Raw genomic sequence first — 27,326 nt, forward strand, 5'->3', positions numbered from 1 at the left:
AACATTTTAGGTTCTCGAATTTCTGTCTTTGTAGTATTCTAAATCTATCGTATCTCAGTTGCATGTTAAATTGTAGAAACCGTTTGGGATTATGGGTTCAACAAACTGGCTTGCGGCGTGGGATCGGACGCACAATGAAAAACGTACAAAAAGAATACATCTCTTATATAATAAAACCGATACAATTGTTTATACTAAAAGCTCATACTTCTATATACATACTTGTACTAAATATGTACATAATATAAAGCATAATCCTCCGCCGCGGCAGTTTGCGGTTAAAAGAAAGACTATTGATTGGTTTTCATGCGATTTTCGACAGTAGATGGTGATTTTTGAGAAAAGTTTCGGTATATAATTTGCCAAATGTGTGTAGGGGGTAATCTCTGGGTCTACTTAACCCCTTTAGAAAATTATTATTTAGTATTGAATGAAAAAAAATAAAAATTCATTTATTTGAATAAGGCTCAGTTTACAAGCAATTTTGAAAGGTCAGGTTTATGTCATAATTTAATTTAATCTAATGGTGGTAATAATAGTCGAAAACTTAAAATTAAAGTTACGAGGGTTCCAAACCCGCCTTGGTCCGAGAAGAGCCCACAACAAACTCAGCCAAGGTTTATTTTTTTTTTGTTTACCACCATTTTACAAACTTATTTAATATCTTGAAACCTGAAAAGTTTGTTTGTTTGTTTGGTTGAAAAACTCTTTCAGTGTTATCGAGGAAGGCTATAGGATATATATTATTTCCGTATTCCTACGGGAACGGAAACCACGCGGATAAAACCGCGTGGCGTCAGCTAGTTTGATATAAAATAATACTAAATATCTCAATAAATACATTGCAAATGGTCGAGTAAAGGAGAAACCCAGTCTCCATACAAATATTATATAAATGATACAGATATATGAGATATTTACAAGGCTTGCTTTACAAGCCAGCCTTGTGAATATGAAATAATCTTAATTATAACTTGACTTTAATTCATTGAACAAACCAGTGTTAGTTACTAATAATTAGTATCGATTTACCTGCCTACCCAAGAGTTGTGACGGGAGAAAATAGTCAACCTAACCTTTACATATTCTAGGCTGCATACTCCATACTCTTGCTAACTTGATTGGTAAGGAATTTGTCTATTCACTAAACCGGGTATCAAGAAAATTAAAAAAAAAATGTTAGTTAATATATCCTCGACTGATTTTTTTTAGGCAACTCATCCTACTAACATTAAAAATGCGAAAGTTTGTATGGATGTTTGGATGTTTGTTACTCTACATGGAATGGATTTTACTCTGGATTAACACATAGGCTACTTTTTATCCCGAAAAAATCCATGATTTCCCGAGATTTGCGAAAACTGATGATTTTGATGATATGAATGTTTGTTACTCTCTCACGCCTCAACTACTGAACCGAATCAGCTGAAATTAAAACATAGACTACTTTTTATAACGGAAAAATCCATGATTCCCGAGGGATTTGTGAAAAACTAAATACCTCGCGGAAGAAGTCGCGGCGTCCGCTAGTTGACAATATATTTATCGACATATTTAATTTAATATAAAAAAAAATCATCCTTCACCTGGGTGAAGGTCGTCTTTTATAGGGATCTCTACTATAAAACAACTGAACAAGGACTATTCGAGCATCTAGCCGCCATCAATGCTATGGCCTTTGGCCTTTCCTAACCTAACCTTAAGAGCGCAATATTATAATTGTTTACTTATGCAGAGTGCGACCGCGGAACTGGTATAATAATAAAGCTCATCGCTGATACAGAGTTTAGTTCCGCCAACTCAACAATAAAATGTGCTTTATTGCATGTTTACGCCAACATGCACTTCCGTTTGTGAGACGTGCTTAACCTGTGACTGATTAAATTTCTAGTGTCCTCCAAATACTATATTTACCTAGGCATTTTATATTTAACGAGTATCCATCATCATCATCATTAACAACCCATATCTATACTTATTATAAAGCTGAAGAGTTTGTTTGTTTGATTGATTGATTGAACGCGTTAATCTCAGGAACTACTGGTCCGATTTGAAATATTATTTCAATGTTAAATAGCCCATTTATTGAGGAAGGCTATAGGCTATATATTATCCCGTATTTCTATGGGAACGGTAACCACGCGAGTGAAACCGCGCGGCGTTAGCTAGTTCTTCATATAGTTGAGCACGAGTCTCTCAGAATGAGAGGGGTTAGGCTAATAGTTCATACTGGCCCAATGCGAATTCGCAGACTTCACACACGTAGAGAATAAAGAAAATTCTCAGGTATGCAATGTTTCCTCATGATTATTAACTGTTATTAATAACCAATAATAATTATTATATGAGCGCTACTGTACAAATCCTAATCACTAACACTAGTCTATTAGCAACCTAATATGATTGTCATATAATCGATAACAATCACATTTTTCATATTAGATGAATATCGAATACGATATCAGGTAACCTAAAAATCACTTACAATAGCTAGATGGCAATTTCGTGTATACCCAAAACAATTACTCCCAGCTGGATTTCACCTACACGACGGATACGGAACACGCACGGTGAATCCATGGTATGCCAAGTTATTCGTCTCATAAGATAATTTAGTTGAAATAATATTAAGAAGATATAATGAATAATTTATGATTTATTTATACATACGGGGATGTGTATTGTATATGTGTGTGTATATGTGGATTATTCGCTATGCAAAGTTACTTTAGATAGTCAGCGGAAAATACTTTGTAAATCTTCACTAGAAGACCTCTAATCTAAAGGCCACGATTAATGAGATACAAACATCAACACATCGATTGAAAGCGATTCGAAACAAGAAACTCGGTCTCCAAACAAACTCATCACGCAGGGCCCAAAAAATTCAAATTATACATAGCTGACAATTGGCCATAAATTAGAACATATAAGGAGATCGTATGTAGCCAATTTTCAGAAATATCTACGTTGACTAAATCAGCTTAATCTATACTAATATTATAATGCTGCAGAGTTTTTTTTGTTTGAACGCGCTAATCTCAGGAACTACTGGTCCGATTTGAAAAAGTATTTCAGTGTTAGATAGTTATCCCCGTACTCCTACGGGAATGGGAACCAAGCGGGTGAAACCGTGCGACGTCAGCTAGTTACTTGATAAAGGTGCATTTTCACTACATGATCGGATCGTCTGACATAAAATTCATTGTATTATTTATGTCAAACTGATAGTTTTTCTAGGAATTCGACACATCTTGTCAAAATATCTAAAATAACTGTCAGTTTTCCGATATTGCAACTTCCATTAGACGATAGAGGAGGTTACTGAGCAGCATTTTCGATAAAAATAGCCTATATTAATACTTTTTTATCCCGGAAAAAGGGACTTTTTTATGGCTGTCGGCAACCATTAGGTACAGTTAAGCAATAATAATTATTATAACATATGATGGTATGTAGGATACAGACATAATAACGTCCAAATGGATCTCTTGTAATTTTACTAAATATAACTAAGAAACTATAGGTACTCCTAACAAATTCGTACATATTTGGTACTAATATGTAGGCACAGAAAACATATGTACAAGTTCGTAGTTAATTTAAGTAGTTTTAATATTATTGTATGTACATGCTTCTGTCATTTTGAAATCAAATAATGAATTTGAAACGAAGGAACGTTTAAAATTGACACGTCCCAAAAAATCTTTTAATTAAATATTAAATTATAGGTTTTATTTGTATCTAGGTACATTAAAAGTCCGTTACTTGATCGTAGCTAAACGATATTAGATTCACACAAAGTTACAATATAATCTGAAAATTATTTAATATAACTTGAAATAATCCTTTTTATCCTGTTTTAGAAGTGTGCGACAGTCTTATTTAGTTACGACGTCCACAACTCGTTTGCGACAAAAATGACGTCGTGTAGAAAACATCAATGTAATATTGAGGAAGGACGAAGGAAATGAGTGTGCACAAATGCAAGGGCAGTTAATGAATTGTTATCTTTATTTGTTGGGCTTAATGGGAGATATTTATCTTATAATACGTTTAATACAACAATAAACTAATCTAACTAATATTATAAATGCACCTGTTTGGACGGATTACCTTGAATGAGTTTTATGTGGGCTCTTCTCAGACCAAGGCACGTTTAGAACCTAACTTACGTAACTTTAATTTTAGGTTTTCGACTTTAATTACCATTATTAAATCAAGACATAAGTTCTCGTTTCAAAAGTGCTTGTAAACTAAGGCTAATTGAAATAAATGAATTTTGAATATGATTTTGATGAACATATCTGGGGGATGAAATAAACACCGCTATGGATTGAATTATGATGTATACTGACTACTTATTATAACTATATATACGAAAAAAAAATAGTATAGATAGTGAGTTAGTATATTTACAGTGGACAACATCATTATCATTAACAGCTGGAAATAAACCTCCCGTCCACCATGTGGGGTGTCGACCAAAACTGCACTTTCCGATGCGGGGTCGCTAATCCACCACCTTGGGGCCCCAACTTGGGTGGATAATGGATTTCATAGACATTTGATTTGCTCCGTTTTGAGTATCTTTTTTTTAATGTTTTAACCAAGCGTTTGACTGCAATCACGCCTAATGCTGTGTGTTGACATGCGTGTATTGGTCGCGATGCGCATGATGTCATGCACCAACACACTATCAGTTCTATCGGACGTCAAGCCATTAGCGCTTCAGGCATGTGGGCTTATCGGATGGTGACTGACTAGAATGGTGGTAAGATATTCATTCTTAGCTTAAAGAGTGGGTATCTTTAAGCCAAGAGTGAAAAGACATCTTTTAGCACGATTCACCATATGCTCATATCGCTCACAGGTTGGTAGGGAAAACTGGTAGTATCTATCGATCACTAATTTATATATGTAATTATTAATTAAGGGGTTAACAGTATGTTTCTGATTTTTTATAAAATTTTGTACATACTGGTGGATCCTGCCGGACGTCCGGTAGATTTACATTAATGGGTTTTACCTGACATATTTTAAAACACAAAATATTATGGTAAGACCGCTTTCTCAGTCAAAAATATTATCTTATCCGGATTAGATAAACAATATTTGTTATATATTTTTATCATAACTACATGTGTGTTTTAGAAATATTTTCCATGAGGGCAGGGTTATTAGCAATCCTATTATAATATTTACTGGTATTATTCATTTTCTAATGAACCGAAACAATATCTTAAAATATTGTTCCAGTATCGAAGAATAGTTTATATTTATTTTAGAACTAGGTATTGTTTATTTAACGTCTTAGTGATTGAGTACAAATATACAAGACTACCGGACTCCGGCGACTTGGTCCGCTCTTAGATCCCCTTAATATGGCCCTCTCGCAAAATCCGTTTTTAGTGGACTGCTATTAACTATGAGCTACCTCCCTGCCAAATTTCAATCATGTACGTCAAGCGGTTTTTGACCTGACCTTTCGCATTTATAAGAGTATATTAAGATTTACAAAACAAGTCAAGTTAGGGATAATATTATTATGTAGGTATCCAGAGTCTTGTTGTCCAGTGTTTAGCCTATGTTACTACTGAACACGAAGTCTTGGGTTCGCGTCTGGGACTATGAGATTCTGAGCTTTTCTTTCCTCTAAGTAATTTTCAGTAAAATTGTCAGTCTGGAGTTTTTTTTTATTCTTTACAAGTTAGCCCTTAACTACAATCTCACTTGATGGTAAGTGGCTGGTGGGAGGCTTCTGCCGTGGCTAGTTACCACCCTACCGACAAAGATGTACCGCTAACTTCCTAACAAGTTAGCCCGTATCCATCTTAGATTGCTTCATCACTTACCATCAGGTGAGATTGTAGTCAAGGGCTAACTTGTAGAGAATAAAAAAAATAAAAAAGAATTGATGATGAGCCAGCTACCCCGCCTTGGAGCGCTGTGAGACCGGACCCTGTATTGAAGCAGGAAAATATTCTAATAATGATGATGATCCGAAGTATAAAATGATGTTCAAGTAGATGAAGTCGTGGACAACAGGCGGTATAGTTAATATGGTGTGATTATCAATTCAGTTTTTGTTTTCGTCAGAACAATAGTCGGTTTACAGGCAAGCCACTTCGTGTGTGTCCGATCTGTGCCATAGACGATGATCATCGACGATCATTAGTTTTTGCACTGCGGCCGCACATTCAACATTCAACATTCAACATTCTGAGGAAATGCAGATTTTGACCAGAGATTTTTTTTAATTCTCTGCATGTGTGAAGTCCGCATTGGGCCAACGTGGTGGATTATTGGCTTAAACTTTCTCATTCTGATACTCTCTATAGACTATACTATAGACTCGAACTCAGCAGTGAGCCGAATATGGGTTGATTATGTTCAGTACTATGACTGCGATGAGATTTAATTAATATATACATGGATGTTGTTTATACACATGTGGTATGAAAGATAGAAGAGAAAAGGCTCATAAAAAAGCAAATAGGGAACTGATAATAATCTGAGAGGAAAAGTATCTCTTTATGAATAAACTTCCTTGAAAATACGAGACTGATCTGTATCGACCTAATAAAATAATATCTGCTAATAGTTATTTAAGTTATTTTAGTAAACAGTTGTTTTAATAGTAAAATTAGAATATTTAGGTTATCTTATCTTATCTTATATAATATATTATACTTCCTCTTGAGTCACCAACATTATTAAACTCAGGCTTCAGCTATTACTCATATATACCCTTTATGTACACTAGCGAGCCTTTTCACAACTTACAGCTAAACAATTTTTTAACTAGACTTTTTTAGAAGAGAAAAAATATATTAAATATATGGAAAGTAGAATACTTTACTACTAGTATTCTACTTTTCATATATTTAATATATTTTTCATATGAAAATGTTTGACTCGGTCAGTAGCCAGTCATAATTATTAAAGGTTTTGAAACTATTTCACGACAATACTGTTAATGCGTTCTTTAGGTGATAAGTTGAGTTACATAATTAGTAGAAGTTAATCTGGTATCCAAATATTATACGTGATCTTGATTGCAATGCCATCTACATACATACTCACTTCATAGCTTGATGTGATGCTTACCTGCAAGAGAAAATAATATTGTTGTTAATATTTTGACGAAAATTGTAGGTTTAGGCAGAGTAAAGATATACTTACTGTGGTTTAGGTGTTATGACTTTGTCTCTTATCTTATCGATAGGTACTATACCTACATATTATAAACTAGCTCACGCCGCGCGGTTTTACACGCGCGGTTCCTGTTCCCGTAGGAATACGGGGATATTATATAGCCTATAGCGTTCCTCAATAAATAGGCTATCTAACACTGAAAGATCTTGTCACATCGGACTAGTAGTTCCTGAGATTAGCGCGTTCAAATAAACAAACAAACTCTTCAGCTTTATCGATCACGACTACACCCAACGATATTTTATACTAGAGACATGGCACTAGCGTATCAAAACTGAGCGCATCAAAAAATGTGCATAATTGTCTTAATTTCATTTAGTCGCTTATTAAAAACATTGTAAGTTATTTCAACAAATAATACTGAAATATTATCTACAATATCAAATTGTGTTTTCAGGTTTTACGTACGTTGTTACGTACCTACAAAATCACCGCAAAAAGTGAACCGTATTTAGCTACTCCACTAAGCGCACACATATACAATTTTGTGTTTAATTACTTTATTTATTAAATTATATATTTAAGTATAATATATAGTTATTACACTTCCTGAAAACTGGTGTAGCCAATGATATATTTAATAGTTATATAATTTAAATAAAATTACATATTGAATAAGCTAATCTCTAAACAAATTGATGTCGAGAATCCATTATGACTAACACCAAATCGAGTTGCGGTCAATAGTGTGAAAAGTAAACATTATTGACACATGTCATGTGTGTTTGGCTTTGAAAGGCCGACACACAGTTACATTGAGACTTGAGAGAGAGCAAATACATCATTATCACACCTAATAACATACAAACCTTATTATTAGCGTGCTAGGTTTTTTAACCGACATTCAAAGAGGTCCCCGTTTTTTGCTTACCGTTTTTGCAACTTTGCTTTGTCTGTGTTACTTTTCTTTAGTAAGACTTGATCTACAATTTGATTTTTTAGTTTAAAGGTACTGTTACACATGCTCTAAAATAGCATGCTAAAAATGTGATATTAAGTATTGCTCCTTACGAGCATGCTTATCATCAGTTTGCATTTGCTAGCAATAAGAATGCAATTTTTGAATATACTCCTGAATAAGCTTGCTTAAAGCAAACATTCCAATTACACATGGTAATTTGTATCTATCGCACTCTGTGTATAATATCGTGTTAGACAGGGAGAGACGAAGGTGAAGAGAATACAGAATAGCAATGCTGGTCGAATAGCATACTCAATAAGCAAACCTATTCAGACGCGCTAAAAGCACGCCCCCTTCCACCCGCGCAGCAAGTAGCATGCTCATAAATCCCACGACTGTTGATTCTTGAGCAAGCTCGAAATAAGCATTCTCATTATTAGCAATGTTGCAATACACATGTTAATAAGTAACAACTGCTCTATAGTAGCATGCTTTCGCGCTTGAAATGAGCATGTGTAACAGTAGTTTTATATTTTAATGTTAAATGATTTAAAATGGAATATGCGAGTTTATAATATATGGATTGATCTAAATTAACGAATATTATTTGTATCGGTCATGAATTCAGACTCCAATATGCATCCCCAACATTAACCGACTTGATTAAAGAGATGTTTTACTCGATCCATATGTATGTTTATCTGTCAGCAATTTCCTTTTAAGCTTTTGATTTATTTAGGAGTTGTTTGTTAATCGATGCATGTGTTATATATAATGGAAAAAAATAACTATGAACTTGAGTTTGCCACAATTTACTTAATTATACCATACCTACCCAGCCCCAAAGGAGGCGTACAGCGTAGCTTGTGTTATGTGAGTTAAAATAGCTGATTTTATATCAAATAAGACACTAGACATGTTCATAACACAAATATTTTCCAGTTGTGGGAATCGAACCCACTATTTTGGATGTAGAAAGCAGGGTCACTACCCACTGCGCCACGCGGTTGTCATTAGTGAAAATCATAAACCGAATTGTATGTACGTACGTTATATATGTGTCGGGTGTTTTCAATACTCACACGCCACATAAGACACTGAAAAGGAGATCAAAGTCATACCGCGATGGCTGCTGACCGAGATGATTGGTGCTAATTAAAATAAATACTCCGTTATATGGAGTACGAACGGCGCGCTATGTCGCCCGTTACCTCGGGGACACTTGGGCGATGCGCAGGTTATGGCCACAAACATAGAGGGTCTCTACACACTTGTTCGTGTTTGGTGGTTGTTTCTCTACACACTTGGCTCAACTAAGTGCGTCGCTAATTGTGATACGTTTTAAAAGATAAATATAGATTTGGGATTGTTACTTTTTTTGGTGAATTTTTATATTAAGTATTCACTTGTACAACCAATATTATACCAAAGAAAGAATGGTAAAAATAAAAATCAATACTAATTTTAATATGACACAAGTATTTGTGTAACTTTAAGCAATTCTGAATCCATTTGGACCACGTTAGGATTTGGATTTGAATGAAAAAAAAAGGATTTAGTGTTTAAGAAAAAGTTCATTCTTATTTTAAATAAGTTGAAAGTATGAAATAATCCAAAAAAATATTTCAATTTGATAATCTTAATTTAAATAAATTTAAGGGCCAAATATTTTTTAGATGGTCATAGTAATTAGTGCAATCATAAAATGTAAATTGATTAAGTAACCGGATTTCGCCGATTTACAGCGATCTAATATAGAGAGACCCAACCATTGACAAGTCATCCCATGAACTGGTTACGAATAAATTTAGATTAGTTATCTTATGGCCTTACATTCATTAGGCCTTTAACATATTAAGGGCCATCATCTTCTAGTCTTCTTGGACGGATTATAGTATATATTTTTTTTATATTAATATTTACCAAAATTAACAGGTAATATGTACTATAACTTTTGCTAATAAACAAAATAATAAATTAATAGAGCATACCCCAGTGAGTTTGTTAGAAATACAATATGCTGCGCTAATAAGTCTGAGGGTAATGTTACCCTTTATAATCTTTCCAGCAACCCTGCTTTTCAGATTGCCTTTGAGAATAGATAGTAGAGTCACGACAGAAGAATACATGCAGTATCAAAGCAAAAAAAAAGCTACCTTCCTTGAGGCAGAACTCTGTAGGGTATTTTCCATAACATAAATAAAATAAAAATATCAATACCATTCACATAAAACAGCAAAACAATAGTTCAAGTCATTACCAATTCAATAGAGCAACCTGCGAACGACTTTGGCCGTGTGGTGTATACTTTATGAGGAGTTGAGGAAAACTACAGCCCCTCTCTCGTCTGCCAGACCTCATACCTCACACGGAGGGCGAGGACAACTATCGATACCTCCAAAGATAATCTATGACTGACTGTTTGCAACTACTAGGTGCCGCACAAATGCAGGTAAACGGTCACCAATAGTAAGAATGACACAGACGTATAATAAGCACTTCAAAAACAGACATTTTTGCCAGTCGAGTAGGTACTTTTAAAAAGTTGGTCATCGGTACACTTAAAAGCGATTAATAATTTTGCTATTTATTTATATATTTTAATTTTTATTGTAATTGTGCCATTTCTTTTTTTTGTTTTTTTTTTTATTTCATTATTTTCTTTTCTTTGTATAAAAGCACTTTGTTAGATAATTTAATTTGAAAATCATTTTTATCAGCCCCATCTACATTTTGTATAATTACTTGTGGATAGAGATGTGGGTTGTGTATGTAAACTATTTGTTTTTAAATTTACTTAAAGTTTTGTAAGATTATTGTACACAACTGTTTTCGATCCCAAATAAATAAAATAAAAATGACTTTCCTAGTAATCCTGAGATATCTTAAGTCCTTACCTCTTTTATACCTTGTATCCAGATGTACCTTATGCACAGAAGCTTCTTGCGAGATTCTATGACTAGTAATGATAGTTTACTAGATAATATCAGTTTTAAACTGGTTTAATTTCAGTTTTATGATATGGATGGGCAAGTATCTACATTTTAAAATTCCGAAAGACTTTTTAATTAAGGGTAGTTTTATTGTGAGATCTACTCGTATTCCTTTTATAGGAAATATACTTGTTACTTATCTAGCGTGAATAAAGAAAGAGACACGACAGACATAAAATACTAACATTTTATCACTGATTCTTTCAAATTATTTTAAATGTAATTTTTAATAACAATATTTAATGTATATCAAATCAGTTTCTGCTGTTGTATAATAGGTATTCATGATTAAAATTTACCTCAACACATCATCATCATCATAATCATCATCATCATCATCATCATCATCATCATCATCATCATCATCATCATCATCATCATCATCATCATCATCATCATCATCATCATCATCATCATCATCATCATCATCATCATCATCATCATCATCATCATCATCATCATCATCATCATCATCATCATCATCATCATCATCATCATCATCATCATCATCATCATCATCATCATCATATCAGCCGATGGACGTCCACTGCAGGCACGTCCACACAGGCAAGCCTTTTGTAGGGACTTCCAAACATCACGATACTAAGCCACCTGCATCCAGCGAATCCCTGCGACTCGCTTGATGTCGTCAGTCAGCCTCAGCACAAGTCTGGTTTAGCGTTCGTCATGCCGGCAACTTCAAAGGGTTTTCTTGTACAAATGATGCTTATGCTCACACGACAATTGCTATCCGCTAATAAGAAAACGCGGTCAGTTCTTTTATTAATCAACCCGTATCACTCATACGTATTAATCGTTTAACTTGAGCGTATATTCACGGCGACATTAGTGCGGTATAGTTTTGTCATGATTTCTTCAAGCCATGTTTCCTAAATTAAAAGTAAATGATATGATGAAGTGGCTGGATGAGGAAGGCGGAGGATCCTGTGTGGTGGCGCGCTCTCGGAAAGGCCTATGTCCAGTAGTAGACGAATAAAGGCTGTTGATTGATTTATTGATATGATTTCAGTTAACAGCCTAGTGGTTCAGTGGATAGCCTATGTGGCTTCAAATCACGACATCTTGGGTTCGAGTATTGGGTCGAGTTTCGAAATACTTTAATATAAAAATTTTAGCCCGGTGTTGAGAAATTGTTAACTGTTACATGACGTGCCTCGGATAGCACGTTAAGCCGTCAGTTCCAGTAGTTACGGCTGATAGGAGGCTTTGGCCGTGGCTAGTTACCACCCGGCAAAGACGTACCGTCAAGCGTTTCGGTACTATGTTATGTAGTAACCGAAAGGGGTGTGAATTTTCATCTAACTCCTAACAAGTTAGTCTGCTTTCATCTTAGATTGCATCATCACTTACCATCATTAACTTAGATTTTTTTTTAATTAAGATAGAATACAATAAGGAACACAAGCTAACTTATCCTAATAACTATACAAATCATGCTCACGTGGAATGGTGGCAAGAATGGCTGCATTTCCGCGCTGGACAGCCAGGCTGATCCTTTGCGCGAAAAATGAGCTAGCCCTTTTGTCACCAGTCGAGGCAACTAGCCTTGTATTTTTTTGATTGACTTAGAACCCACTGATGGACAACGACGTACAATGGACTATGCTTGACCAATTTCGCCATAACAAGGCAAATTTATTGATATACATAACTATTACTTTAGGACTAGTTAAATGCACGAACAGTAAGGCCATACTGAAAAAAAATTATTGCCTGTCAAGGGGCAAATCGTCACGTATATAATATATACAATAACAGCGTGCATTTCTAGTACAAGCAACGTGTAATGCACGAATGTTTGGGGACAGAATCGATGCGCGTTCTACGTGACAGTTGAGATTCTGGCGAACTGCATGCAATTGACACGCGCTTGATTCTTGTAGATGCAGAGTATTGGCGCATATCACCAATGCGCAATTGGCGCATATCACCAATTATTTCGTTGAAAACGATTCGCAGAATATTCGCTCCTTCTGGACAAGATCTTAGTTTGCTCTTGGCATACCGTGGTTACTGTATATACAACTAAGTTGTTATGTATTTAAGTTGTCATCAAGACTTCACAGGTGTACAATTTCCATGTATGAATTTCAAAATTACTCATTTAAACAATAACAGAGCTACGAAGCCACTAATGTGGTTGGTATTGTTAACGTAATGACATAATTGGCCTGTTGTAGCACTGGTTAGGACAATGATTTTGTGCCAGCAAGTGCATACATGTTAAATTACAGGCCATTAAATTCATTAATATTATTAATTGGATCCGCTTGTTCGCTCTCGCGCTATTCTTCATTCATGTTTTGGTACGTAATAGGTAATACCTATGTAATGCTACATATTAGTCTCTATGTGACTATATGTGAAAAGAATATTGAAAATAATTACAATGTACATTTTCAAAGAATTATTTCACCGCAGTTAGTTGCCTCATGCCGATGCTTGATTTCAGGCCACATAGTTCGAAGAGCCGATGGACGTTGGGGTCTCTAGGTACTGGATTGGCGACCCTGCACTGTAAAACGCACCCCACACTAGGTGGACCGAGGACATCAAGCGAGTTGCAGAGAGCCGCTGGATGCTGACTGCTAGAAACCGTTGTTTGAAAGTCCATCGGCTGTTTATGATGATGATGCCTTGACTGGTTACTAGTACTGGATTATTTTTTGCACAAATCATCAGCCTGGCTGTTTGAGTGTCCAACGCAAAAATGCAGCCAGTCTCATTGCCAGTTGCCACCGTTCCACGAGGGTATTTGAAAACTATTGCCTACCAAAACCACGGATCAAATTCCATAGTTGGCTATATCAATCAACCAATCAATCAATATTTATTTATTTCATAGTAAATAGGTTTAGTTTACAAGCTCCTTCGAAACGTCAGGTAACAATATTATACTTAAGATAATGGTGATAATAATTAGTCAAAAATTTAAAGTTACGAGGATTCCAAGCTCGCTTTGGTCCGAGAAGAGCCCAACTAACTCAGCCAGGTTTTTTCTTTTTTAGTTTATCACCAATTAACAACAGGTGTATATGTAGCCTGTCATGTAATACCTACATTTCATTTCCAAGCAATTTTGTCGTTTACATAATCTTTAACACTATAATACGACTTTTCTATAAGCTTGCGTTTAATAAAAACTTTGAACTTATTGATAGACATGCCAGTGGTTTCATGTGGCAGTTTATTATAAAAACGTATACAATTACCCTTTAAAAGAATTACTAAATTTTGTAACCTAGTGTGATGTGCATCAATTTTATTACTATTTCTGACATTAATATTATTACAATCACACCTTTTCAAATTGTCTACTTTTTTATACATATACTAAATTCTCAAATATATACTGTCTATGCACAGTCATTATTTTTATTTTTCAGCTATTATTTTTTTTATAGTCAGTGACTATCTATCTATCTACCTATTTGCCTATTTGCCCACTGTACTGTATTACATAATTACTTAGGTATTGGTAGGGGTTATTAGTCTAAATAAATTTATATCAGCTTTAAAATGCCGAAGGTCTGGCGATCACGTGCTCTTAAGCCACATTATGTAATTCACATATTCCTATTGTGAGTAATTAAGTCATTACGAGTACTTTAGTCAGGCCAATTTGCGGATTATAGTTTAAATACAATAAAGCCTCAGCAGGAAATCCTCTTGATTTTCATACAAGATAAAAATACCGACTTCATATTTTCCCTTACAACGGACCAGCTTGGATTTTCCATAGAAAATTCTTTAGAACATTAATACTAACGGCTAATAGCTCATTTTAGTGAGACCGAGACTTAAATTATAATATCTAAGATGTTAATACGAAACGCCAGCCAAGCGTGACTTTAAAATATGTTGGTAGACAAGTTTTTACTCGTACTTCCGCAAAGTATTGCGATACTTTACTTAACCCTTAACTGGTGGTATTATATCTTTCCCGGCAAAGTGATAACTAGCCACGATCAAAGCGTTCTACTAGATCAAATAGAAGTTTCTATGACATTAAGGCAATGCCGAAAAAAACTTAGCTAATCTAAATCTAAATATACACTAGCATTTCCCATAACTTCAAGGTGTTGACAAGTCCACTTATCTATACGAGCCGACCTGTATAACTAATTTTTAACTTGAAAAAAGAACATTTTATGTTTTCATACAAAGTAATTCAAATAGTTCCGACTACACATGCAACACTCGTCTACCCTTGGATTTTAAAATACGTTATCGTAGTGGCAATACTGTTGATATCGACGAGATATGGCAACTGGTACTCCGCACTTCGCTAGTAAGCTACTTCATGATAGTTATAATGAATAAGTTTGGCTACGTTATAATATATGGATACGATTTATGGGACACAATTTAAGATCTATTTCCAATAGAAATACTTTTTACTCCGAAAATATTCATTTTAGAACATACTAGCTGACGGTTTCATCGGCGTGGTTCCCGTTCCCGTAGGAATATGGAGATAATATAATGCCTAATGCCTCCTTCCTTGATAAATGTGCTATCTAACACTGACACTCAAACAAACAAACTCTTCAGCTTTATAATATTAGTATAATAGATGTTCCTAAAACTTTTATATATCGAAAACTTATGATGCTTGAACTTACGATGAAATTTGACAGGGATGTAGTTTACAATTGGTAGATGACGGCCTAGAACGAATTTCGCTACAGGGCCGGATAAAGGAGGTTTACCGGAGGACGAAATCGAGAGCCTCCGTTAGTTATATTAATCATTTTCCACAATAAAGAATCCTAATTTTTTCGTTTTGATTTACAAAATTCTAAATAAAATCGTGAAATATATATAAAGATGTAAATATGTTGTTTACTCCTTGGCTTGAATCTCATTCTAAATCTGCAGGTAGTTAACCTTAATATACAAAGGTTGCATAAAGGATTCAGGGTTTTTCAGTTCCCAGAATACGTTGGTCATTACTTTTTGTTATATATAGAATATTAATTGTTTACTGAGTAAAAACTAATAACCACTTAAAGGCTGCTTCAAAGTTGTAAATGTGAACCCACCTACCAGTAACACAAGATGACGATGTGCGACTTTGCTCGCTTAACTTACCTACTGATTTCTCGTGGCATTCAAAATTTCGATACTAGTCTTAATATATAAATGCGAAATCTCTAAAACCGTTTGACGAACAAAGATCAAATTTGGCAGGGACGTAGTACAAAGTTCGTAGACGTCCGCTAAGAACGGATTTTGCGACAAGGCCGGATTAAGGAGGTCTAAGGGTGGATGAAATCGCGGTCGTCCGTTAGTTATCTATACTGATATTATAAATAGGTAAAGTTTGTGTTGTTGTTGTTATTAATCATTTTTTAAAAGCTTCTATTCAGAGTGATTTTAAGTAGTGGCATTCTTAAACAATCCATTCGCAATTTCGTATTAACAAGTTAAAGTTTAAATTTGCTGATTTTACGTCAGTTTCGTCATTCAAATCCGCGAATAACGCAATATTTAGCCGCGAATATAGGAATTGGGACGCAATTTTTTAATCTGCGAATAGTGATAACGTGAATAAGAAGCTTTTAATATTGTCAGCTATTTATATTGTCTAATATAATGAATAGTGTTAATATTCGTGTTACATATAATAGTGTAATAATAAATACTGTATTAATATTCGAATGCAATAAAAATATATCAAATCCGTCTGGTACGAGTACATCCATAGATTTTAAGCTACAATTTATCTCGGAATGATTCAGAGTTAAAACAGAATTAAAGTTCGGCCGCTCAGAGATTGCGTTTCTGACAGGTAGTGATAGAATGGGTGATGTAACATGAGAGAGATACAAATAATATAATAGTTTAAAAAACACGCTTTTAGCACGCACAAAAAATTACAAATGGAGTGTTTTTGTATTTCTAACAGCAAACCCTTTCGTTTGATATCCATATCATGAGGGTGCATTTCAAACAGCCAGTCCGCCATCTTTGGGAGGCCGCCATATTTGATTTCTAATGACGTTTCTTAGCTAGTCATGTACAGTCATCAGAACTCAGAGCGTGTGCAAAATTTCATCGAAATCGAAGACTGGTGGGTCAAATTAAGATTCCAAGATTTTCTTACATACATATAATATATATATAAAAACGGGGCAATTGTAATTGCATGTGTTTGTCCCATTCGCACGACCTAAGAAATGCAATTTCTGAGCAGCCAGACTTTACACGCGAATAGAGTTGCGTGCGTCTGCTTTTAGCAGTATAAGTACAAATGTACCGTACCATCAGGTGAGATCGCAGTCAGCCCGTTATCGAATCAGAAAAATAAATATAAATTACGTCACTTGAAAATACATCCACCATAAAATTAAAACTATTACACGGAGTTGCTAAACTGCAGAATAGCGGACTGATAACATCTAGATTGCACCATAATTGCTGTGTTGAGCGAGACACGCCACAGAGCGCATAGCGAGCGTTGGGATTAACGCATCGCTTCACGCCTACCCTCATATTGCTCTGCAATGACAAAACACTGTATATAAAAACATAATTTAGTCAAAGCAAACCCCTATTATTTTCGATATTTTGTTGTCCCTATTATTTTCGACATTTGTTGAGACTTTAAAACTCATCCTACTAATATTATAAAAACGAAAGTTTGTTTGGATGTTTGTTACTCTTTAACGCCGCTACTATTGAAGCGAGTTGGCTGAAATTTGGAATGGAAATAGATTTTACTCTGGATTGACACATAGGCTACTTTTTATCCCGAAAAAATCCATGATTTCCCGAGATTTGCGAAAACTGATGATTTTGATGATATGAAAGTTTGTTACACTTTCACGCCTCGACTACTGAACAGAATTAGCTGAGATTTGGTATTAAGATATATTATAGCCTGGATTAACACATAGGCTATACTTTTCATCCCGAAAAAATGCATGGTTCCCGAGGGGTTTGGGGAAAACTAAATTCCACGCGGACGAAGTCGCGGGCGTCCGCTATTATTGTAAGTAATATTGTCAGTATTGCACAGATTTTGTACATGACAGTCAAAGTCTCTGTTTACTTGTTTTGTAAATTAAGGTATTTAATTTGTATTATAAACTGTATGTGTGCTTAATTACATCCACATCGGTTCAGTCGTTTACAAGTTTGTATGTGTGTAACAAATACACATACATCCTAACTTTTCAACAATGTGACCTACATAAGTGTTTTATAAATTTTGTAGTTAAACATGGTTTAAATACAAGGTTGTAATTGAGTAATACACGTAGCATACAAGGTCTGAACCCGTAGCGCCCTGAAAAGTCATAAACATGTAACATCCGCAACATAAATCCTCTGACGCAGTCAGTCATAGCCAAAGAAAACTTTTTAATTAATCTATATCTATACTTATAATGAAACTGTAGCAGGTCCATTTCTGGACATTAAAGATATTTTGAAAATTTTTGTTGGGTGTCATTATATAATCGATACTGAAACTAAAAATATTTTTTTTCGATTTTTTGTCTGTCTGTCTGTCTGTCCGTGTTTTTTTGTTATTCAGGCATCACGCTGAAACTACTGAATTAATCAAAATAAAACTTTTACTAGGTTTAAGACCATTCAATGAAAAAGGTTATGGGATAATTTTTATTGCGAAAATAAAATAAGAAGGCCATGAAATGGGGGTTGAAAGTTTGTATGGAAAGTCATTCATTTTTAGAGTTACAGTTTTAAAAATTTGTTCATAAATACGTATGTGATTCAAAAATTTTAAAAATTCAACTACTGTTGAAACCACAGTTCAAGTGGGAAAACGGGGATAAAAATAGCCTATGTTACTTATAAATAAAGTAATAGCTTTTCTATTAATAATTCGATCGATTCGATCCAGAGGTTAATACCTACAATCATCACAAAACTACCAAACTTTACCTCTTTATGATATTAAAGGTTAAGTTAACAGACAGACATAAGTAGAAACGAAATTTCTACATTCGTCATTCGCCTAAAAAATAGCACACGTGAGAATTGCACTTTTATAATTTACGATTAAGGAAACTTAATAGTGAGTAAAATATCCATTTTTGCAGAGTATTTTAAAGTATAAATTGTATTATTGGCAAAGACTAATAGGTGGTTGGTGGTAAACGGTTCATGAGTTTTCGAATTTTACGCAAAATATACAATTTTATATTTATCATACAAAAATAATTAAAATGATAATTAATAATGTAATAATTAATAAATATATTCCCAAATCAAAAATAATCAGAATTATTTTTTTAACTATTATTATTTTTTAACTAGCTTACTAAAAATAGAGATGGCATCAGCCTTGACGTACCCCATCTTCATACAGTCTGAATTTAAAAAAAAGTAGCAAAGAACAAAAATGTTCAGACATTAACAACAAATCAAAAGGTTTAGGTACATATATGGAAGTTTCAAGTGCCACATCTAGTCGGTTTATGTACTCTGCCGCTGTATGCGGAAAATAAATGCATAATCTCTGAACGTTAAGTACAATACGTGCGGGCTCATTTACATTGTGCAATTCGAGGAACCTTAGACTTTTGCCACACTAGGTGACCCATCGTCTATCAATGCCTTAGTTAGATCCACGTCTTTAAACCAATGAAGTAGTTTTGGCAGATTTACACATATCGGTCCGTATAATAGCGATCAAACATAGATCGATTAATTATTTGATAGACTTTCCTGTAGTACAGGCAATGTTTTTGACCAGATCGGCCTTGTTATTGATACTAAGATGACAGCTTTAAAAAAATTTAGTAAGAATCCCTCAAATATTATAAAATTTTAATGGATGAATGTTTGTCAGTCTTTCACGTTGAAACTGCTGAACCCTAATATTGAAGAGTTGAATGTGACTGAAATTTGGTGGTTGATATAATACAATATATCTTTCTACAATATAATATAGCAATGTATTTAAAGAAATACATTATGTCCTGATTTAACACATGGGTTAACTTTATCCCAGAAAAATTCATGGTAATAACGAGTTTTCAGAAATGACTTTACGCGGACGAAGTGCCGGAATCCACTATCTAGCCTCTAGTAAGCATTTAGCTCCTAAGTGTTACTAAAATAGCTAAAGAAAATATTTCATGTCTTAAGTAACAGTGGCGAAGGATGGAATTTAGATGAAAGTAAGCCGTCCCAAACAAAAGCAAATTCATATAGCATGATACAAACTCCGGTTTCTCATAAATCTAGATACAGTGCAACAATGGATATGCATGGTTTTTTTAAGTAACCCAGCGGGAATCGGCTTGCATGAACTCTTCGCCTCTGATAAGTAAGTACCTATTTCTGAACTACCTAAAATTCTTATAAAACGTATAAGAACATCCAGCTAGTGGTTGCTAGCGGTTGGCAAAACACCCGTGCTCATCACACAAATTAACAGTTGAAGAAATAGTACCCATGACCGTGCATGCAAAAAGCAAGCAAGCACTGGACATAGCGGCCATCAAAATGAAAAAAAAAAACAATAACGATTGATGGTTTGGTGTGGTAGTACCTTTATAGTTCACAAAGGTTCGCTAAACACTTTGGTTTGGGAATGCTGCATTCGTGTGCACACAAATCAGTGTCATACCTTTACCTAACTGTGCGTTTAATTAACACATTAACATTTTTCATGTGTGGTTACGTAGTATTATTTCGTCACGAGTATGCGTCTGAACAACAATATTATTTATCTGACTACCGACGACGGGTTACATTATCAAACGAATGCATAATGCGTCTAATGGTGTTTTATTGTTTCATCTTATTATTTAACTAGCTGACGCCGCGCGGTTTCACTCGCGTGGTTCCCGTTCCCTTAGGAATACAGGGATAATATATAGCCTATAGCCTTCCTCAAAAAATTGGCTATCTAACACAGAAAGAATTTTTCAAATCGGACCAGTAGTTCCAGAGATTAGCGCGTTTAAACAAACAAACTCTTCAGCTTTATTATATTAGTATAGATAAATCTTTTAATTAGTTAAAATTTATGTGAATACATGATAATGTTACATGAAAATAAAAAAACGCACAATGCCTATTGATGGTGTGCACATAGCTTAATAGGTATGTTTTCTTTAGGATTAATTTTTTTATGAGTATCAATTATAAATATAATATGAGGTTTCCTGTTAAGTACCAACCTACCACTAATGATTTTATTTGATATTTAACTAATTAAATGTTTACTTATCCATATTCCACCACTTCTAATAAAGATACGAAAGTGAGTTTAATGTTTGTTTGTTTGATACGTTTTTAAGGTCGATTCTATAAACCAATTTTTAAAATTCTTTAACAAATGTTACATTATCAGCGAGTACCATAAGTTATATTCATCCCCCCCCCCCCCACTTTATTTTACGCGGATGAAACGCGTGCTTTCGCTAGTTTTACCATATTTATTAGGACGATTATTTATTGCAAAAATCACAGCAAGGCCTGTTCACTATTTTGGTCTTTATCATCAACCTATTAAAATAAACATCAAATCAATTGAGAAAATGTCATTTACCTACTGTGTGATATTGGTGGATATCACACAGTAGGTAAGCACCGGATGGCATTTGTTACATAGAATCTCAATTTCGTTTATGTCAACTAGCATACGTCACAGATAGTGAATTAGCCTGCAGAACATAGATAAAGTACTAGTCTTATATGCATGGCATAAAGGGTCCTGTAATTAATTTCTCAACGGGGCGTAATACATTTCAGCGTACTAATGACACACGTATTGTATAGAACAATTAGTAGGTAAACTTACCAACAGCAACTATATAATTAATGCAAAAAACCCAAAAAATATCGCGCAAAAACCATCAGCACAGTAGATATATTACAAGCAGTAGTTGGACTTCATACTAAAGGTCGAAACGCGAGCTATACCTACGCAGCTTGTACGTGGGGTGATCGTGTGGTGAAGACCGTTGCGACTGTGCCGCGGTGACGAACGCAGTGTATTGGATTTTTGTATTATGACGACTAGGAAAAAAGTTATTATTTTTATAAAGTTTGATTAATATTTTGTATTCTAAAGGCATAATTTAATAAATATATATATAAATAAATGCTTAAATGATAAAATTGTGTAAATAGGTAAATGACGTAAACGTTAATATAATATTATTAAATAATTATTTATTAACTTCTTCATTTAGGTTGTTTTCTTTGATTATTATGTAATACATAGATTTAAATCTTATGACATGTATGTTTTGTATACCTGTATTTTAAGGTAATAAAGAAGTTACGTAAAGAAGTTGTTTGAATTTAACAACATTATTGTGTTGCTCATACTTTAATGTATTTGAATAAAAAAAGTAAAGAGCCAGCTGATATCAATATACCTATCCAGATTTTTTTATTAAACTACTAGCGAACCCGGTCAATCTCAATTTGTTTTTTGTAGTTCCTTCCCTACATGCCAAGTCAGGGTCAATTTTTTATCGTCTATTCTATAGTGTGGGGGTATCGTTATCGGTATTTTTGTACATTACATAAGGGGTTAAAGTGCTAACATAATCTACGGAACCCTACACTGCGCGTGGCCCGACACGCACTTGACCGATTTTTTATTATTTGGTCACCTAGTGTGGTGGTAATAGATAGATGGCATCACCAAAATAAAAATATTAAGGTCCTTCAAGATCATTGATTAGTATCAGCCTTATTTAAATCTACCAATCAAAATACAACACGCATTTTATTGATCACTTCCTATTTTACTACAATTTACAAAGTATTTTATTTGTTTATTTAAAAAAAAGTATATTTACAATCACATAACTAAATGGAAACACAAAGTTGGCAAATGTAATTAAAATGCTGCAGGCGGGCAGCCCTATCACATGTTTACGGAGCGCGCGGCTGTAGGTATTTATTTCAAAAATATGGCCGAGTTATTATACTGCTTGTAATATATCTACTGTGCCATCAGCCAGAGATTTCGAACCACAAAAAACACGTAGCTGTATGGGAAATGGATGATCACAATGGCATGGTAAAAAACGTAATGGTACTTTACTTATTTGCAGAAAAAATAAACAATCGCGCAATTAAGTAAATTACTGTTTTAATTAGATTTGCGGAATTTTCGGCTCAAGCATATCACAGAGACGAGTTATTTGAATTGTTATTTTGATTAAATAAACTATACCTAATATTTAAAGCAAAAACTTGGCTATTCGCTAATTAAAGTTCTTTTTTAGTAAGTGATGACGGTTTTCATCCCAGTAGGATTGATTTTATGAAAAACAAACCGTTCAATAGTTAAATGTATAGGTATAGTTACATACATACATAGATATCTAGTAACAAAACCCCTTCTTTTAGCCTAATCGTTAGTCACATTTATTATTCCAAGTAATATTGGATAGTAGATATCATCATCAACATTAACTGCCGATGGATGTCCACAGCTGGTGCTGGACATAATATAGGCCTCTTGAGTGGTCTTCCAAACAAAACGAGCCGCTAGACCTTACCTTACCTTTAGTATATAAAAACGATTAAATTACTTATCCATCTATTAAGTAATTCACAGGGTTTTCGTTACGTAATATTTGTTTTTAGGCTACGTATACCATCTTCGTTTTATCAATAGGACAAGTCCTGATTGAAATAATATATTTATAAATCAAATCAAAATTAATTTATTTCAATTACTTTACAAGCATTATCAAAACGGCAGGTAATAATATTATTAGATAATTGTGATAATAATAATAATTAGTCGTGCACTAAATGTTGATATTACTGTTCCACCTGATGATAATCAAGTTAAAGCCGAAAAGGAAAAAGTATCAAAATACTTGGACCTCGCTCACGAGATTACCGCTATGTGGAATATTGAGTCAACTTTATTGTTCCGATAGTCTTAAACCGAAAAGCTTCGACCAACACCTTAAGAAGCTTTCACTTATCTGTTAGAATATAAAAATAAACAATTAGATCAAGAGTCCGATACGGAAGGCAGAGATTCTTGAGACGGCGCGTATTGTAAGGAGGTTCCTCACTATGGAGCCCTGACCACCGGTTGGTTAGGCACTCAAATGTTCCGCAGCGGGAGGGTTGATTTTTTGTATTTCATTTTTATATTAACATTGTTAAATAATTTAAAAAAGACTAAAAAATAAATTTATTATAAAACACGGCTAAAACTCCCGTAATGCAACGTCGGCGTATGCCCGACTATTTTCGAACCCATACGGGGTCTTAGTCATGAGCTGGTTCTTGCAACGCGGCACGATTCAAACTTGACACAAAGAAACTTGAGAAACGAACAGTTTGGATTAATGTTCGACGTTGCATTACGTGAGTTTTAGACGTGTTTATAATGAATTAATATTAATTATATCTATTAAAATAAATTAACTTGAGTTTCTTATTGTATTCAATTTTTTTATATTGAATAACAATGTCCTGCTTTTACAGATTTTCAGATGGCGAACCTATTATCTGTTAAAAAATAACATGTTAATTAGTATGTTTTTATGCGTATGTGTCGATCGGTTAAAATCGTTTTGTTAGCTAAGACAAGGCCGAGACAGACCGTTCCGGCCTTCGTATATGAAAAACGCTTTGGAGTCAGCCTCTTGATGCGTAGCATACTTTGTGTGTCTTTGTACTGTAACTATATACGTTTGTAGTACTGTGGTTCTTAACAGAGAGGTGCTGGATTGTCGATTCCCAGAACGAGTCAGTTAAGTCTATGAATATAAAAACTAATTGCTGATCGTTAGTCTCGCTAAAACTCGGGGTAAGGTAGGAGTAGGGTAGGGGTATAGGTCATGTGCACCTCTCTCCAAAGTAAATCCGGTAAAAGACAGGAACGGGAATGCAGTCGATAGACAGTAGAGGTTGCGTCGGTGTTGTAAGCTTTGCAGTTTCGTCCGTGTCAACGGATCATTACTTATCGACGATCAATCGAGTCTAATGCATCATTCTGGTATTTAGAAGACCCATCCCAAAGATGACAGCAGTAACTAATGGTGGCTGGTTCGAACCCGTGCCCTCTATAGGGTGAGAAGTTGTTCTGATATGAAGTACCGCTTAACCTTACTAGGATGCCTTATTTTTTAACTGTTGTTTTTGCCTTAATCTCGATGCATTTCCCAACTTTGAGATAGAAGTTGAAGTGATGGTTTTCCACTTATACGAGCTTAATCAGTCAATTATTAGTACCTACTATAAAAAAAAAACAATTTAAGGCGGTCATACAGCGTCAATCCACTTCACATGCCTATTAAAAGACCAGACCAGACCCGACCGCACCAGTAACGAACTAGGTAGGACCAGATCCAACCAAAGTCAACCCAAACAGTCCTTGGATTTAATTTCTGTAAGAGTGTAACAGTAAGTAATTGATATGTCAAGTATCACATCTTCAGTCCGTTATCCTTGACACAAATATCATCATCATCAATCTATTTTAATGTACCTACTTCAAGAAGTGTTACTTTACAAGCTCTTTCACAGAATGGGAGGTTTGGAACTTAAACGCACTGCAGCATTGATCCAGTCTAGTCGTTATCAATACATATTCGGCTCACTGCTGAGTTCGAGTCTCCACTCAGAATGAGAGGTTAGGCCAATAGTCCACCACGCTGGCCCAATACGGATTAGCAGACTTCACAAACGCAGAGAATTAAGTAAATTCTCTGGTATGCAGGTTTCCTCACGATGTTTTCCTTCACCGTTTGAGACACGTAATATTTAATTACTTAAAATGCACAAAACTGAAAAGGTGGAGGTGTGCATTTGTACTAAACACAAAAAAGTGATTAGTGCAATGTACAAAAATCAAACAAAGCAGTTACTGGTGGTTTTTGTGGAGTTCCGTCAGAGCTTCCGCAAACGACCAATAAAAGAAAACAGACCAGACAACCGGAGAAAGTAAATGGTGAAATCTTTGCAAATGAAACTCGAATGCAAAAATGTTATTTGCCATAACATCTCACGAAGGACATTGCCTTTTGTCTGCTGACAAAAGTACTGTCGCAGTCAACGATAATTTTATACTATAAATATGTTACATGCCAACAAAATCACCGCAAAAATCCAAATTTAGCTACTCCCCTGAGCGCATTTGTATTTAATCATAATATATGTATGAACCTACAATTTTTACAGTTCACGACTCGACATTGTTTACAATATTTAGGTTTATTTAAATAACTTTTGATGTTTACTATGCGGCTCAATGAAATTAAGACAGTTAGCCGTTTTTTAAACGACTTCAAAAAAAAAAGCAGATTATCAATTCAACGCGTATGTTTTTTTTAAATGTTTATTACCTCATAAGTTCTTCATTTATTAACCAATTTTGAAAATTCATTTTTTATTTGAAAGAGTATACTTTCAGATTGGTCCGATATAATTTTTATGAAAATCCGTTTAGTAATTTTGTGTTAAAATCAAATTAACTGAAATACGTCTGTGAAGTCAGTTTTGGCGTGCTAGTTACATATCTCTATTTTAAAATCTTTGGTCGCGGTACTGTTGAGCCTCATACGTTTAGCGTTTATTTATAACATTACGTTCTGTGTGGTACTTTCATGTGTAGTAGGATTCTTTCTAACGAAGGTTGTTTTGGGAATTTTTAATACATTATCTGTCTCTATAGTTCAGTAGCTAGCAGTAGAGAAGACCGAAATTTTCTAGTAGGTAACCCGTTCATTTGTTTTCTAGTCTGAATGTGTTTTTGGCTGTCACAGAATTAATACATATTTACAAGTATCTATACATATGTACCAATTCGTTAAATTATTATCATCCGTAAAACTCGTGGATTTTTAAAGGTAAACCGATAGGAATCGGGTTGTTAGGTACCATCGCCCCTGGTAGCTAGTCTATATTGCATCTGTTCATAAAGTATCATAGGTAAAGTAGGTTCTAATTCTGTGTTGGAAATTGAAATATTTATTTTCTTTCTAATAACAGCCCGAAGCTGGGACGTTGGTGGCGTTACACGCGAACCTCGGGATTTTTATATATTACAGTAATAGGGTTCGTTTGATAAAGTAACTTTATTTACATACTTATATATTTATTTTATGAAATACACAAGTTTTTTTTTTATTCTTTACAAGTTAGCCCTTGACTACAATCTCACCTGATGGTAAGTGATAATGCAGTCTAAGATGGAAACGGGCTAACTTGGTAGGAGGAAG

General features: G+C 34.5%; 1 protein-coding gene across 3 annotated transcripts in view; it reads right to left on the reverse strand.

Annotated features, from left to right (window-relative positions):
* Positions 1-27,326, reverse strand: part of LOC112048039 (UNC93-like protein) — a 134,903-nt gene that overhangs the window by 48,288 nt on the left and 59,289 nt on the right. The window contains exon 3 of one of the 3 annotated variants that reach the window (XM_052890765.1): positions 7,087-7,110. The exons of the other annotated variants lie outside the window; for them this stretch is intronic. Within the exon in view, the coding sequence (XP_052746725.1) occupies positions 7,087-7,091 (5 nt within the window). The 5' untranslated portion in view covers positions 7,092-7,110. The remainder of the gene's footprint in view (positions 1-7,086; positions 7,111-27,326) is intronic. 3 annotated transcript variants of the gene reach the window in all.

The sequence above is a fragment of the Bicyclus anynana genome, chromosome Z (genome assembly GCF_947172395.1).
Source record: "Bicyclus anynana chromosome Z, ilBicAnyn1.1, whole genome shotgun sequence".
In the NCBI taxonomy this organism is placed as follows: Eukaryota; Metazoa; Arthropoda; class Insecta; order Lepidoptera; family Nymphalidae; genus Bicyclus; species Bicyclus anynana.